This window comes from Hypanus sabinus, chromosome X2 (assembly GCF_030144855.1).
Source record: "Hypanus sabinus isolate sHypSab1 chromosome X2, sHypSab1.hap1, whole genome shotgun sequence".
Classification (NCBI taxonomy): Eukaryota; Metazoa; Chordata; class Chondrichthyes; order Myliobatiformes; family Dasyatidae; genus Hypanus; species Hypanus sabinus.
This window is the reverse complement of record NC_082739.1, coordinates 8,262,492-8,278,983: the sequence shown is the minus strand read 5'-3', so window position 1 is coordinate 8,278,983 and position 16,492 is coordinate 8,262,492. Positions and strand designations below refer to the sequence as shown.

At 43.6% G+C, this 16,492-nt stretch overlaps 1 protein-coding gene across 17 annotated transcripts in view; it reads left to right on the top strand.

Annotated features, from left to right (window-relative positions):
* phldb1b (pleckstrin homology-like domain, family B, member 1b) overlaps nucleotides 1-16,492 on the top strand; it is a 394,940-nt gene that overhangs the window by 343,611 nt on the left and 34,837 nt on the right. For 15 of the 17 annotated variants that reach the window (XM_059956924.1, XM_059956919.1, XM_059956911.1 and 12 more), the window contains 3 exons: nucleotides 3,201-3,317; nucleotides 6,404-6,506; nucleotides 8,793-9,105. In XM_059956924.1, the coding sequence (XP_059812907.1) occupies nucleotides 3,201-3,317; nucleotides 6,404-6,506; nucleotides 8,793-9,105 (533 nt within the window). The remainder of the gene's footprint in view (nucleotides 1-3,200; nucleotides 3,318-6,403; nucleotides 6,507-8,792; nucleotides 9,106-16,492) is intronic. The other 2 variants (XR_009509084.1, XR_009509085.1) reach the window with 1 other exon arrangement.

The window sequence follows — 16,492 nt, the reverse complement described above, 5'->3', positions numbered from 1 at the left end:
TAGCATTCATTTCTCTCATTAATTATTTTCTATTTGATTTCCTCTTCTCTCTCCACCCATTGTACACCTTACCCCTCTACTTCACCGACTTTTCTTTTCTCCCATTTCTCCTCATCTGCCTTCCTGCCCTTTATTGCTACACTCTTGAATTTCTCCCTCTTTTTTCTCTCTCCTTCTCTCCCTCCCTGTGACATGTTGCAGCAGCCTACCAGCAGGCTGCTGACCTCTACGTTGGAGCTAGAGAGATGGTACCAAGAAATAATGGCTAACTTTGAGGTCTCATCCTCTTCACCTCCAATCTCCTCTTCTCCTCCTCCTCTTCCAGCTAAAACTCACTCCACTCGAAGATCCACTCAGGTAAATCTCATTTCTGTTTCCACTCTCCAGTCTTAGAGACCAGATATTTTAAAAGAATAGATTATGTGGGGAGACAGGGTTTTTGGATTTGAGAAGACAATTCTGCCCTTTGGCTGATCTGAAACTGTTCTAATTACCTACTTTTTCTCTATAATCTTTTGATATCCTTACCTAATAAAAATCAATTGGTCTCCCTTGTTAGAGCTCCAGTTCAGTCCCCAGGATCCAAAGCTGGTCTGAGGGCCTTGGTTTATTTTACTTAGCGATGCAGGATGGAGTGTAGGCCTTTCCAGCCCTTTGACCCACACTGGCCCAGCAACCCCACAGCCCCAATTCACTCTAACCTAATCACAGGATAACTTACAATGCCAATTAACATGCCCAGCACATCTTTGGACTGTGGGAGGAAACCGGAGCACTCAGGGAAAACCCACGCATTCCACGGGGAGGACATACAGAGACTCCTTACAGACTGCGCCGGAATTGAACTCTGAACTCCGGAATGCCCTGAGCTGTAATAGCATGGTGCGAATTGCCACACCACCGATTCCCTCTCCCTTTGTGTATAAAAATAATCCAACGACTTTCAAACTAAGTCTGGAATAGATTCACAATGATTGCACTCCTTTTAAATTGTTTAGTTTAAGCAGCATTATTTAGAAGAGTGAAGGATAAGGTTTCTGTGCAGTAGATGAAACTCTTTTTACCGGTAAATGATACTAGATAATTGGCAAGTTCTTCATAATAATATGGAATTACTTTGGACACTGATTTACTATAACCTACAACACAATGGCTGAAGGAAAATAGAAGCAGATGCAACAGTACCTTTCAATGCTTTCAAAAGATTGAATTTCCGAGATAATGAGCTGTTAAATTGAATTCTGCCCCGGAGGTCCACCCAAATGATCCCTGTGGACAAGGGGAAGATGACAAAGTGATCCTGTTCAAGGGTGAAGGGAGTTAGTGAGTGCTCAGGTGGTGTTTACTACCTCCTCCAAAATCTGACATATCATCTGATGTTGGAAGATATTTATAAACAGGTATATCTGATCACTGTTTGGTGATTATTACATTTGCTGCCACCAGCCACCACAAGTTCCCACTGCAAAGTGTAGACAGTGGAGCGAATGTGTTGCTCTTCCACAGTTTTGATGGTGTATGTTGTTGCAGGGGTAACCAGGCGGGGGGGGGGGTGGGGGGGGAAGGTGGGAGGGTGCGGGAAGGGGAGGGGTGTGAAGCAAGAATGTGGGATGACAGCTAGAAGAGGTAAAGGGTTGAACAAGTATCTTCTTCATCTGGTCTCACCTATCACCAGCCAGCTCTCCTCCCCTGACCTTCTTTTTCTGGCTTCTGCCCCTTTCCAGAAAACAGGTCTCGGCCTGAAATGTGGACTGTTTTTTCCCCTCCATAGATGCTCCCTGACCCTGCTGAGTTCCTCCAGCATTTTGTGTGTTGCTCAAGATTTCCAGCATCTGCAGGATCTCTCGTGTTTAAAAAAATTCTTCCTGTCTATGATTTGCAACTTCTCCTGAAGGATTAGTCTGGTTTTTGCTCAGTGTCATGCACTCCCAGCTGGAGATGAGATAAGCTGTCCAGTTGTTTATTGAAACTTCATGGAAAATTACTATGGATTGGTATCAAGTAGTGGTTCCACAGATGAAGAATTTAAGCCATGAAGTTAGATTGGGGGGGGAAAGAAACAAATGTTTTCCCTGAGAAAGTAGATAGAAGTGTACAGATCATAGCACAGAAACAGGCTGTTCGGCTCATCTAGTCCATGCCGAACCATTTAACCTGCCTACCCTCATTGACCTGCACCAGGACCATAGCCCTCCATACCCCTACCATCCATGTACCTATCCACACTTCTCCAAACTGTTAAAATCGCTGGCTGTTCGTTCCACACTCTCATTGACCGTCTGTGTGAAGAAGTTTCCCTTCATGTTCTCCGTAAACTTTTCACCTATCACACTTATCCCATGACCTTTAGTTGTAGTCCCACCCAACCTTAGTGGAAAAAGCTTGCTTGCATTTACCCTATCTATACCCCTCATATTTTTGTATACCTTCATCAAATCTCCCCTCAATCTTCTACATTACAAGGAATAAAGTCCTAACCTATTCAATCTTTCCTCATAGCTCAGGACCTCCAAACCTGCCAACATCCTTGTAAATTTTCATGATGGGTCTGAAATAGATGCTGCTCACATTAGTCAAGGTCCAGGAAGAGACAAATTTAACGCGAAGGACGAAAGTACTGCAGAGTGTGGTAATGACCTGGAACTCACTGGTGGAAGCTGTCAACCAAATCCTTTAAAAATGGTGTCAATATCCATGAGGGAAAATAACTTGCACGGTGGCAGGGAAAGATCAGGGGGATGGGATAGGAAACCAGCATAGGCTTGATGGGCCAAATATCCTCCTGTTATGACTTCCAGGGACAATTTCAGGTTCAGATCTGACATGACAAAAGCATTTTTGTTCAGATCACCTACTAACACAGTCTGACCAGTTTCACATTGAAGGGTGCCACCTCTCTAGGTAAGAAGAAAACTAAAATCTTACTGTGAGTTGAACCACCATTTATAGAGAAAAGGCAAGAAAACTGGAGTTACCAAGTGCCAGGACTCCTGTAAACTGACCTCGCCTCTCTGGATCATTCAGCCTTGGTCTTGAATCTCACTGCTGAGGTCAAGCATACACCAGCCATTCTTTGCCCTTGTGGTACTCCTGGGCAAATTTACAACCTCACCTGCAGTTGAACAGTTGACCACTTCCAACGCAACAAGATCCAAGGTCGAACAGCTTGATTTCGTGTTCTCTGTGTCTTCTTGCCTTAGGTCTACCGATCCAAAATGGAGAGTGATGGTTGTGGCACACTACCTCGGACAAAGACGGGGTCTGCCCCCCCCTCACCATTCACTGCCTCAACACTCGGACGAAATCTTACTTCCAAGGTAGGAAGACTCAGTAAACTAGTAATTAATTGCTAAGGATTGTGTGGTGGTTAGTGCAACGCTTTGCATTGCCAGCTGTAAGATCAGGGTTCAGTTCCTGCTGTCGTCTGTAAGGTGTTTGTACGTTCTTCCCATGTCCACGTGGGTTTCTTCCGGATGCTTCAGTTTTCTCCCACATACCAAAGATGTATGGGTTATTAGAATAATTGGTCACATGGGTGTAATTGGGTGGAGCCGGTTCATTGAGGGGGAATGGCCTGTTACAGTGCTGCATCTCTAAATAAAAAGAAGTAAATAAATAAATCCCCCTTTCCTGGGCATCAGGGCCTGATCCCACAACCTCCAGCTGCAACCCTCAACCATAAGTTTTCCCATCCCTGTCCACTACGATTCTGTTTGGGGCTTGATGGGAGCTTAGGGTTAGTGAGTTGTGGGCATGCTATGTTGGCACCAGAAGTGTGGTGACAGCACAGTCCTTGCTGATTTGATTTGATGCAAATGGCACATTTCACCGTCTGTTTCAGTGTACATGTGACAAATAAAAATAATTCTTTATCTTTAGTTGGCAGGTTATCCACAGTTTCTTGTCAGGGAGCCGTGTGCTTTGTTTCACAGCAGAGCACAAAGACGTACTTGCCTCAATTAAAGAAATGTTCTTCACTCCAACATTATTCCCTCAAACATACAAAGCAGATGAACCAGTCATTCAGCTCATTGCCAATTGAAGAATCTTCCAATCTGCAAAAACGGTGCATTATTCACATACTTAACAGCCACTGCACTCCAAAGTACCAGGAGATTCTGTTTTTAATCATGGTGCTTTAGGAAAAAACTCTGAAGAAAGAGCCTTGGAAAATCACCTACTCTTCGGAATTATCTCACTCTCTCTTTTAATCCTTTTGAGAGAGCAGCAAAATGTCAGTTGAGTGCTATCTAATCGCACCGTCTCTGAAAGTGCACCATTCCATTGTCACTGCACAAAATGACAGCCTGGATGTGGTGCAGTGCAACTTGAAACCACAAACTTTTGTAAAGTGTCACTGAGCAACCGTGAGACAAGTCATTCTCAACACGAGAACTCCGCAATCAGCGCTAAACATGGGTCTGAATTAAATAATTATAGAAAGTGGAAAATCCGCACCCGTCACGTTTATCTTGCAGGATTCAGCAGAAAACACAAGGGGTTAATGACTGTAGTTAATATAACAATGAGTTAGTACAGGTGCTCAAGAAAGCTGGAGGCCCAACGCTCTACGGCTCCCTGAAGAGGCCCGCAGGACAGTACCTCCCTCCCTATGGCCAAAACCGGATGGCCCAAGGAGCACGGCAGAACTAGAGACAGGGCTGGAAATCCTGGAACAGAGCGTATAACTTGGAAACATAGCGCATATAACTCGGGAGCATTGTGCATATAACTCAGGAGCATTGTGCATATAACTCGGGAGCATTGTGCATATAACTCGGGAGCATTGTGCATATAACTCGGGAGCATTGTGCATATAACTCAGGAGCATTGTGCGTATAACTCGGGAGCATTGTGCATATAACTCAGGAGCATTGTGCATATAACTCGGGAGCATTGCAAATACCTCAGAAACATAGTAAATAGTCTGGAACCTTTGCGCATATAGCTTGGAAACATTGCATAAAGCTCGTGGGCATTGCAAATAGCTCAGATACATTGCATATAGCTTGGAAAAGTTGCATAAAGCTCGCAGGCATTGCAAGTATCTCGGAAATGTTGCAAATAGCTTGAATATATTGCATATAGTTTGGAAACATTATATATAGCTCTCGGGCATTGCAAATATCCCTGAAACGTTGCATACAGCTCACAGAGATTGCAAATAGGTCAGAAACATTGCAAATAGCTTGCAGGCAGTGCAAGTAGCTCGGGAACATTTTATATAGCTTGGAAAAATTGCATATGGCTTGGAGACGTTGCACATATAACGCGGTACATTGAGCATTTAACTTCGGAATTTTGCAAATGTAACTCAGGAGCATTGCAAATAGCTTGATAGCATTGTATATAGTTCAGAATCATTGCAAATAGCTCTGAAACGGCGCTAATAGCTTGGAGACATTGCGCATATAACTTAACATCGTGCATATAACTTGAGAACATTGCAAATTGCTTGGAAACATTGCACATTGCTCCAAGACATTGCATATAGCTTGGAAACATTGCCAATAGCTCAAAGACATTGTGCATATGACTCGGGGACATTGCGCATATAACTCGGAAATATTGCACGTATAACTTGAGAACATTGTGCAAGTAGCTTAGAAACTTTATGCATATAACTGGGGGCATTGCGCATATAACTAGGGAGCATTGCATCTATAACTCGGAAACACTGTGATTAGATCGGAAACATTGCAAAAATAGCTCGGAGACAACGCATATGGTTTGGAAACATTGAATACCATGGGAGACCTTATGAACCTCGCCAACCCAGAGGACCTCGGAAAATATTCTTGAACGTAGACTGGAGAAGCTCAGAAAGTAGACTCGGGGCTCTTGGGACGTAGATTGGGGACACTCCGAGTGTAGACTTGGGACACGAACTGAGTAAAGGAGGCAGCCTCACCTCCAGCTGACTGATGTCCAAGCCACTGTTGTACCTCTGCTGGGTCCATTGGTGGCAAAGTAATTCTGCCACGGTGCATGCCAGCATGGACGACCCAGGTGCGGAGGAATGGCAGACGGAAACAAGGGGTTAGACGTAAGAATACCAACAGGGCATCGGTGGCACGACCAAGCGGCACTATGAGGCGTCATTCTCAACACACAAGGACTCTGCCGTCAGCGCTAAACGAGAGTCTGAATTAAATAATCATAGAATGCTGAAAACCCATGCCAGTCACAATTAACTTGACAAGATTAAGCAGAAAGCACCAGGCTTAACGATTCTAGCTAAGACAACGAGTAAACACAGTTACAAGAGAAGGTTAGAAAGCCAACACTCTACAGCTTGCCGCAGAGGCCTGCAGGGCTCATGACAGAATCATTGTTGCTGAATAACTTCACCCGGTGAAGTCTTGTTTTCCCCTCAGTCAAATGCATTGTGTTAACTTTCCAGAATGTTGCACTGGCACAGAATGGCACCAGCAGCTTACCACGGAACCTGGCTGCAACCCTTCAAGACATCGAAGCCAAGCGCCAGCTGGCGTTGCAGCAGAAAGGTAGGCAAAGTTACTGATACTGAGGCAAACTCTTAAACGGAGTGCAGGATAGCATGGGATATCCTAATGGAGGAAGATAGCCATTAGGGAAAGTATCCAGTTCCCCAGAGTCTTGCAAATCTCTTCTCTTCAAACACCTTTTTACAACTGACTATCAAAGCTACTTCTGCTGTTTTTCTGACAGCACATTGCAGATCAGATCACCTAAAACATTTGCTTGTCATTCCCCTCTCTGACTATCTTAAACTTTCAACCTCAGGATTACCAAGCGTCCTAATATTACACAGTTTTGTCTTATTTATTTGGGTTTGCATTGTTCACTTGATCTGGAGATCAGAAGTTTGTAGTCCCATGAGAGAGGCTTGAGCACATAAACTGGGGTCTAATTCCACTGCAGTACTAAAGGAACTGCTACCAAATCCAATAAGGTGTTAAACTGAGCTTCCATCTGTCCTCTCACTGGTCTGTAACCATCCAAAATAAACCATGGGAGACTTTTTTTAGATTAGTTGCAATTCTGTGCAGTGTCTCTGTTTCGGAGTAGGTACAAGTCACACATTTTATGGGACAGAGATGTTTGAATGTCCCTTTTAATTTTTTTCTCATTGAATTCTGAATGGGCAGGATAGCTTGTTTCTGTACAATTCTGTGATTTGAAGGGCAATGAAACTTACAAACTGATGCTAACCCTACCAAATTTTGTGTGTGTTGTCCTGGATTTCCAGCATCTGCAGAATCTCAGAATTGGGCTTAATATTTCTATGTCATATATCATGAAATTTGTTAACTTTGCAACAGCAGCAATACATAATGATGGAGAGGAAAAAGCTGAATTACAGTAAGAATTTAATTATATTAAATAGTTAACTAAGTAGTGCAAAAAAGGAAGAAATAAAAAAGTAGCGAGGTAGTGTTAATGTCCTTTCAGAAATCAGATGGCAGAGGGGGAAGCTGTTCCTGAATTGTTAATTCTGTGCCTTTTGTACCTCCTTCCTGATGGTAGCAATGAGAAGAGGGCATGTGTCCCTTGGGTTTATTGATGGTAGGGGCAGTCCAGCCCTCAAGGAGACCAATTAGTTCATGCTACCAGATATGCTCGACTGGCACTGGTATTGTATTTCAAGACAATGCTGCAACATTATGATTGCAACCACTCCAGCAGCCAAAGTGGATTGACTCTTGTCCCTGGCTGTGACATCCTCTGGAAGGAGAAGGATGATTCATTGTACATTGATGTACAAATTTTTTTAACTTTTAACCGGTTATGAGAACGAATGCATTGACAACCATTGCATTGATTTCCTCATTTACCTCCAGTACTTCAATTTGTAGTGTGAGATACACGTATCTTGTAATGTTTTAAATATACGGTATATATATTTCCAAGTCTCTTGTTTAAAGAAACACTTACTGTATTTTTTTTTCTTTTGCCTTCTTCTTTTCTGCTTCTTTTCTCTTTGAACGGCGCGTGACTCCTCACTTCTGACTCTACCTCTCGCGCTCCTCTCTCCTTTCTGGTGCTGTGCAGAAACAATAGGGATATCCAGATCGGATCACAGAAGAGGTAGGAATTCTGATTGGAATTGGAAGAAAGTTGTGGTTTGCTTTATAACATAGGTTAGCGCCTGGGTTTGCATGAGGGAATTTTGGGTGCTCTGTGAATTGGTAGTCCTTCTGTAGATCCTGTTAAGACCAGACTCGGATTGCAGTGTCATTCTGTAATGATAGGCTTTCAACAGTATTTAGGGTCAAGAGTAAGAATCAATTAATTCAACCTTGCTTTTCCATTCTGAGCTTTCAACTGCTTTTCAAAACCCTCCATGGTCTCACAAACACGTCCCCAACCTGCTCTAATTCTGTAACCTCCCTAACTTACAACTGATTGAGGCCTCAGTCCTGCCCCACTTCTGGCCACATATCCTTTCTTGTTAATAATCTATCCACTGTCAGACATTGCCTGCCTCAGCCCTAACTCTATGCTTCTCTGCCCTTGTTTGAGATAACTCTCTATCCTTCTTTAAAAACCAATTAACTTTTGTCAGCTGACCTTATGTGGTTCTGACTTCACTAATATCCTTGGAAAGAATGACGGGATATTTTGCAGAATTAGGGTGTTATATAAATTCCAATTGCTGTTTTTTTCTGGAAGAATTTAGTGTCATAATGGGGAGACTTTGTATTTGAGGAACAAGTGCGGTCCAGTTGTGTAATTAGGTCTGGTTTCTTAGTTCCATCGGACTGCCTTGAATTCTGTCACTCATGCCATATATGTAAATCTTTGTGCAGGCCATCAGGTGATTGAAGAGCAAAAGCGGCGATTGGCAGAGCTGAAGCAAAAGGCTGCAGTCGAGGCCCAGTCGCAGTGGGACGCCCTGCACAGCCAGCACTCGCCAATGTTTGTTCACCCAAGCCAGCCGTGCAACCTGCAGTCACACCTCATCCACCACAGCATCCTCCACCACCATTCTCAGCCCCTCTCTGCTCAGCATGGCACAGACGTGGATCACGCCTTTGACACACTCAGTCTGGAGAGCTCAGACAGCATGGAGACTAGCATATCCACCGGCAACTCGGCCTGTTCCCCTGACAACATGTCGAGGTAAGAGAGCAAGCTTGGGGAGGGGGAAGGCCCTTTGTTGATTCAAGGAGTCACAAAGGTGGATAGAATGAAATGATTTCTTCTTCTGGGGTTTTCAAAATCAGAGTTCAATTGTCAATGACTGTGTTAAAAACACACTCCCTCACACAAAGAGTTGTGGAGATCTGGAACTCAAACACCACATCCCCTCCCCTCCACCCTGGGAAGAAGATGTTGAAGCCTGTAAATGCAAGTACCTTAAACTTTTTATGCAGCTTACTATGCACTTCCTGCATTGTGACAGTGACTGCTCTTCAATAGTACTTTAATGGCTTTAAGGGACTTTCATCATCATCATTATGTGCCGTATCGTTATAATGTGGGCGATTATGGGCTTTCCATGACCGTAATTGTTCTTGGCAAATTTTTCTACAAAAGTGGTTTGCCTTTGCCTTCAGGGCAGTGTCTTTACAAGACAGGTGACCCCAGCTATTATCTATACTCTTCAGAGATTGCCCGCCTGGCATCGGAGGTCACATAACCAGAACTTGTGATGTGCACTGGCCATTTATACAACCATCCACCTGGCTTCACATGATTCTGATTGGGTATCTAAGCAGGTGCTACACCTTATCCAAGGGTGACCTGCATGCCAGCAGAGGGAAGGAGTGCCTTCTACCTCCTTTGGTAGAGACATATCTTGACCCTAAGGAACCTTAAAAGAGTTGTGAAACATGCTATGTACTGTCAGTGGAAGTGGAGACACAAGAAAGCGCAGTTGCTGGATTCTGGAGCAACAAACAATCTGCTGGAGGAACTCAGCGAATCAAGCAACATCTATGGGGGCAAGGTCCTGCTGTACGGTTGCAATCTGAAATGTCATCCCACAGATGCTGCTGGACCTGCTGAGTTCCTCCAGCAGATTGTTTTGGTGCTACACATAAATGCAAGACTTTAAATGATTATCCAGATGTGGAGTTCAATGGTTGTAGCAATGGGAACACCTTCTACTTTGGGATAATATTGAAGTTTAATTCAAGCCTTTTGGAAACACAGAATGATCGGAGACAGATTCCAACCCCCCCCCCCCCCCCCATGATGTGGCGGAGGACCTTAGGACCAGCGACCAGAGTTCTATTAGCTTTAAAATAGTAATGGAAAGGGACCAAACTGGTCCACGGGTTCAGGTTCACAATTTGAACAAGGCAAATTTGACCATATAAGATAGGAGTTTGCAAAGGTGTACTGGACTATGTTGTTTGTGAGCAAAGGGCCCACAGGCAAGTTGGAGGCTTTTAAAGGTGACATAATGAGAGCTCAAGGTCTACTTGTTCCTGTTACAGGGAAGGGCAGGGTTTGTAGGAGTAGGGAACTCTGGATGATGTGGGATATTGAGAGTCTGGCCAGGAAACAAAGGAGGCATGGGTCAGGTGTAGACAGTAAGGTTAAAATTAATCCCTGGAGGAATACAAGGAATGCAGAACTATCCTCAAAATGGAAATCAGGAAGGCAAAAAAGAAACACATCATATAAATTTGACAGAGAAGACTAAAGAAAATCCAAAGAGATTTTATAAGTACATTAAGGGAAAGAGTAACCGGAGAGAGAATATGGCCTCTGAAGCAGCGAATACATGGTTCCCTAAAAGTAGAGTCCTGGTGCTGGCACCCTGGCCTTCATAAGTCAGGACATTGAATATAAAAGTTGAGAGGTCATGATGCAGTTGTATAGGACATGGTGAGGCCCCACTTGTATTATGTTCAGTTTTGGTTGCTCTGCTGTAGGAAAGATTTTGCGAAACTGGGAAGATTGCAGAAGAGATCTACAAGGACACTGCCAGGACTTGAGGGAATGAGTGACAGAGAGAGGATGGACAGGCTAGGATTTTATTCCTTAGAGCATCGAGATGATCTTATTAAGGTGCATAAAATAATAAGGGGCTTAGATAGCCTGATTGTACTTGCTCTTTTTTCCCCACAGTTGAAGTTCCAGGAACCAGAGGGCATAGGTTTAAGGAGATACGGTAAGATTTAAGAGGAACTTGAAGGGCAACGTTTTTACACAAAGGATGATATTTTTGTGGAATGAGCTGCCAGACGAAGTGGTTGAGGCAGTCACAACATAACAACTTATAAAAGACAGTTGGACAGGTACTTGGATTAGAAAGGTTTAAAAGGTCATGCAGCAAACCCCGACAAATGGGACCAGCTTGGATGGGCGTCCTGATCAGAATTGACTAGTTGGGCTGAACAGCCTGTTCCAGTGCTGTATAGCTCCATCTTGCCACAGCTGATGTTTGGTAAATTGAAAGGGAGTCTCATTGAGTGATCTTTTATTGTTGATTTCTGCCCCCATAATTTTGCTTCTAATATACAGCTTGCTTTTCAGCTCTGGTGCCCAAGTCTTTGAATCCATCAAAGAGAATTTGGATGGAAGTTACCTTTAGTACAAAGTTCACTGCTAATGTACAGAAAACTAACCCAATCAGTCATTTGGGCACCAGAGGAGCCCATGGTGAAAAATAGCTCTGATTCATTGGTCCTGGAGATTCTGGCCTTTTTCACCTCAGGCTGGGAACCCCTGGTCTACTAGAATATTTTCAGTTGTACCTTGGCCCCACTAACAGCAGAGGAGGTATTCAACATTGGAATGATCCCTTGCTTTGGCTTTTAAGAACTACCAGATGCAGAGTTCTAAATGTCTGACAGGATGTTGAATGTTCTTTTTCCTGGATGTCTTTATAAAGCTCCATAGGTCTGCTTTAACTGAATGGGCAGGGATCACAGAGCAGACATTGCTGGTGGCTTTCATCTCGTTCACTTGACAGCTGCCCAGTTCCAGCACGTTACCTTGGCAGCTGTGTCTGTTCCAGCTTGGTGCTTGCTGATGCAGGGCAGCTCATGTGATGTCCTGTCAGCTTCCCTCCACGTGCGGTGCCAAGGAAATAATTCAATCCTGACTTCTCTGTGCAGTGCCCACTGGATAAAAGACAATGCAGTACAATTTTTGTGCAATGACCATTCTCAGACCATACTCAACATTCTCCAAATAAGAATTATTATGTATTAATTATGTGTCACTCAGTAAGGTTTTGTTCTTGCTGTGCAACACAAGAGCTACATGTCCAATACCCTGTGATGAACAGTTCATTTATGTCTTGGTGTTGAGTACACACTGTATTTTACAGTATTGTCCACGGTTTGAATGCATCTAGTAATGTTCCAATCTGCCTCCAGTACTGTACGACCCATGTTTGCCACAGAATCTGCCCTTGTACAGCTGATAAACATCTGGCCCATATGTATCATATGCCCCACATTGCTTGCTACCGTATGACTGAGCGTCCAGAAATTAAGGGTTATTGTGTGGTGTCCATTTGTTGTATCACATAATCCATGTATGGATTCTAATGGAATATGGCCTGTATTTTCCTCAGTGTCTGCTTTTACATGAACTGTACCCATCCCAGTGTCTGCTAGACTATTGTCTGTATACAGTATGTCATAGTGCCTGCCACCACACTGCCTGTAATTAAAAAAGAAAACACTGTACCAGCCCAGGGGTTTAGGCAACATCAGTAGAAGTACCAGTTAAGGTTACACGTTGAAGGTACTTCATCAGAACTGAGAAAGGGAGTAGGCTTCATGTAACAGAGAAGGTGGGAGGGGCAGTGAGATGTCAGTAATAGAGTGACAGAGGCTGAGAGCTTGATTTTGCACATCTATACTCAGGTCCTTCTACAGATGCGTAGTAGAGACTATCCTAGCAAGCTGCATCACTGCGCGGTACGGAAACTGCACTGCGGCAGACAGGAAGGCTCCACAACTGGTAGCCTAAACTGTCCGATGCCTACCTGCCATCAAGATCATGTATATACGGAAAGGTGCCGGAAAAGGACCAGTGACATCATGAAGGATCCCACCCACCCTGCTCATGGACTGTTTGTCCCACTCCCATCAGGGAGGAGGCTTCGTAGTGTCCACACCAGGACCACCACACTCAAAGACTGTTACTTTCCCCAAGCACTAAGGCTGATCAACACCTCCACACACTAACCCATCCCTCCACATCCCTGACTACTACTACTTTATCATTTCCTGTCAGTCACCTTGTGTACAGACACTCCTGTACCTAGCATCACTTTATGGACATAATCAGTCTATGTATATAAGCTATCTTATGTATTGTTGTTTATTGTGTTTCTTTTTGTGCTGCATCAGATCCGGAATAACAATTATTTTGTTTTCCTTTACACTTGAGTTCAGGAAATAACATTAAACAATCTAAAATCTTGAATCTTGAAATGACGCAGCCATTGAACGGACAGTTAAGCCTCCTTGGTCTGTGTAATGTGTTGCTAACGTTGTGAAGTCTGGGTGATAAAAAATAAACTGCTGGAGGAACGAAGCGGGTTGAGCATATCTGTGGAGATAAAATAATTGTTGATCTTTTGGGTTAAGACCCTGCAATAATCCCAATCCAGGGTCTCATCCTGAAATGTCCATGATTCCTTTTCCACTGCAGATACTGCTCAACCCCCTGAGTTCCTCCAGCAGCTTACTTTTTGTTCCAGGTTCCAGCAAGTGTAGTCTCCTTGTGTCTCCAAGCCGAGATGATGCTGTACAGCTCAGCCTACTGGAAAGTGGTGATTAGGCCAGAATGTACAAATTGAAAGAAAAATTGATGGTAAATAATAACTGCCTACTTCTGAAACAAACCAAAGGAAGGAACAAGTTGGAAAATTCAATATTGAGTCATGCAAGCAGCAACATGTCCAGACAAGAAATGAGGTGTTGTTCCTTCATCTTAAATTCGGCCTCATTGTTATAGTGCCACGGCGAGATTAGAGTGATAAGTGGGATGGTGAGTTAAAATTGCAGGCGACTGGAAGCTCAGGGTCACTCCTGTGGTCAAAGCGCTGGCATTCCACGACACGATTTGGTTACAACACTGCCTGCATTTGCTCCTGTGTCTGGTAACTTGCAGTTCACAGGTGCCTTGGTGTTTGGCAAAATATGGTGCAACACACCCTGCAAAACAAAATGGTCCACGGCCGGTTCCCAGAAAGAAAGTCTGGTATTTTTCCCACAGCTCCTTTCATAACACTGTAAAGACGAAAGGACTTTGTAGCCAATGAAATACTTTGAAGTGTGGTCACTGTAATAATATAGCAAGCACAGCAACCAATTTTCATAAAAGAACATGGAACATAGAGCAGTGCAGTACAGTACAGACTCTTCAGCTCAGAAATGTTGTGCTGGTCTTTTAACCTTACTCCGAGATCAATCTAATCCTTCTCACATAGCCCTCCATTTTTCTTTCATCCATGTACCTAACTAGGAGTCTTTTAAATGTACCTGATGAACAGATTTTTTAAAAATAATGTTGATTGAGAAATAAATGAAGCCCAGAAAAATCTTCCCCATTCTTCTTAGATAATTTACCCCCACCCTGAAAGAGCCGATATGGCATGACAGTGTCAAATTCTAAACTATAGCATGTCTGTGCAGCAAACCCTCGGTAAACGTTTTGTCCTCTCATCCCTGGATTGAGAATTGAACCTAAAACATCTGAATCTCTCCATCTGGCGCCTCTCGTCCCAGATGTCCCGTTCCTTGCCTATGGCAGAGTCACACAGGTTTCCTTGCTCAAGTTCCAGTTAAAGCTGTGTTTGAGCCCAATGGTGTAATTGGCACAGATTTAAAAATAAGACCCCCATTCAGACCAGTTTGGGTGCTTTTGACACCTGCACATTAAATATAAAGAGGCAAGAACTGAGCATAATGTATTGAGGTGGCTGAAGTCTAGTTAAAATTCCTCTTCAATAGAATGTACAGCCTAGTGGGGTGCATCGCCCTCTCTTGAAGCCACGATATGTTGCTGATCAATCCTTTCAGACCTGGACAAGGTTATGGGAGAGACTGGCTAACTGTTAGTGTCTGGTCCCAGAGGGAGGTCTGTGTCTGCAGAACATATAAACCTACGGAAGCTACTCATCCCTTTGTGCCTTGTTCCAGCATGGTTAAACCTACAACTTAACCCCATCTACCTCTCCCTGTTCCGTTACCCTATTACCTGTGCAAAATGTAAATTCACAGTTTACATTTTCATTTGACCCCCAACTTCAACATCAGTTTGTGGGAATAATTTCCACTACGTTTTTTTTTGTGAAGATGTGCTTCTTGGCAGCAATTCAATAGAGTAAGGCATTAACTTTTATTTATGCCCCTTGTTTAAGATTTGAAGATGTAGCGTTGTTCTCTTTGTAGTCCATCAAATCCTCCAATGACACGAGCACGACGTGGCCAAAGAGCCTGTTCTGAGCAGTAGTGTTTTGTGTTCTTTGTTCTAACACAAGAAAATAGCTCAAATTTCAAAGTAAATTTATTATCAAAGTATATATATGTCACCACATACAACCCTGAGATTCATTTTCTTGCAGTAAATCCACTAATCATAACAGAACCGATGAAAGACCTCACCAACGATCAGTGGACGACAATCAGTGTGTAAAATACAACAAACTGTGCAAATACAAAAAGAAAGAAAAAAAATAATAATAATAAATAAATAAAAGTAATAAATATCAAGAACATGAGATGAAGGGTCCTTGAAAAGCAAGTCCATAGATTATGGGAACAGCTCAGTGATGGGGCAAGTGAAGTTCTCCCCTTTGGTTCCAAAGTCTGATGGTTGAGGGGTAATAAACTGTTCCTGAACCTGGTGGTGTGAGTCCTGATGCTCCTGTACTTTCTTCCTGATGGCAGCAGTGAGAAGAGAGAATGACCTGGTTGGTGGGAATCCCTGATGATGCATGCTGCTTTCTTGCGACACTGTTTCATGTAGATGTGCTCAATGGTGGGGTGGGTTTTGCCCATGATGGACTGGGCCATATCCACTGCTTTTTGTAGGATTTTCCATTCAAGGGCATTGGTGTTTCCAGACCAGGCTGTGATGCAGCAGTCAATAAACTCTCCGCCACACATCTATAGAAGTTTGTCAGAGTTTTAGATGTCATGCCGAATCTTCGCAAGCTGCCAAGGAAGTAGAGGCAAAGCTGCTGTGCTTTCACCATAGTTGCACTCACATGTTGGGCCCAAGACAGATTCTCTGAAATGATAACACTGAGTTGCTGACTGTCTCCACCTCTGATCCTCTGATGAGGACTGGCTTGTGGACCTCTGGCTTCCTCCTCCTGAAGTCAATAATCAGCTCCTTGGTCTTACTGACATTGAGTGAGGGCTTCTTGCTGTGACACTATTCAGTGAGATTTTCAATTTCCCATCTAAATGCTGATTCCTCACCACCTTCGATTTGGCCTACGACAGTGATGTCGTCAGCAAACTTAAATATGGCATTCGAGGTGTGCTAAGCCATGCAGTCATAAGTGTAAAGCAAGTAGAGCACG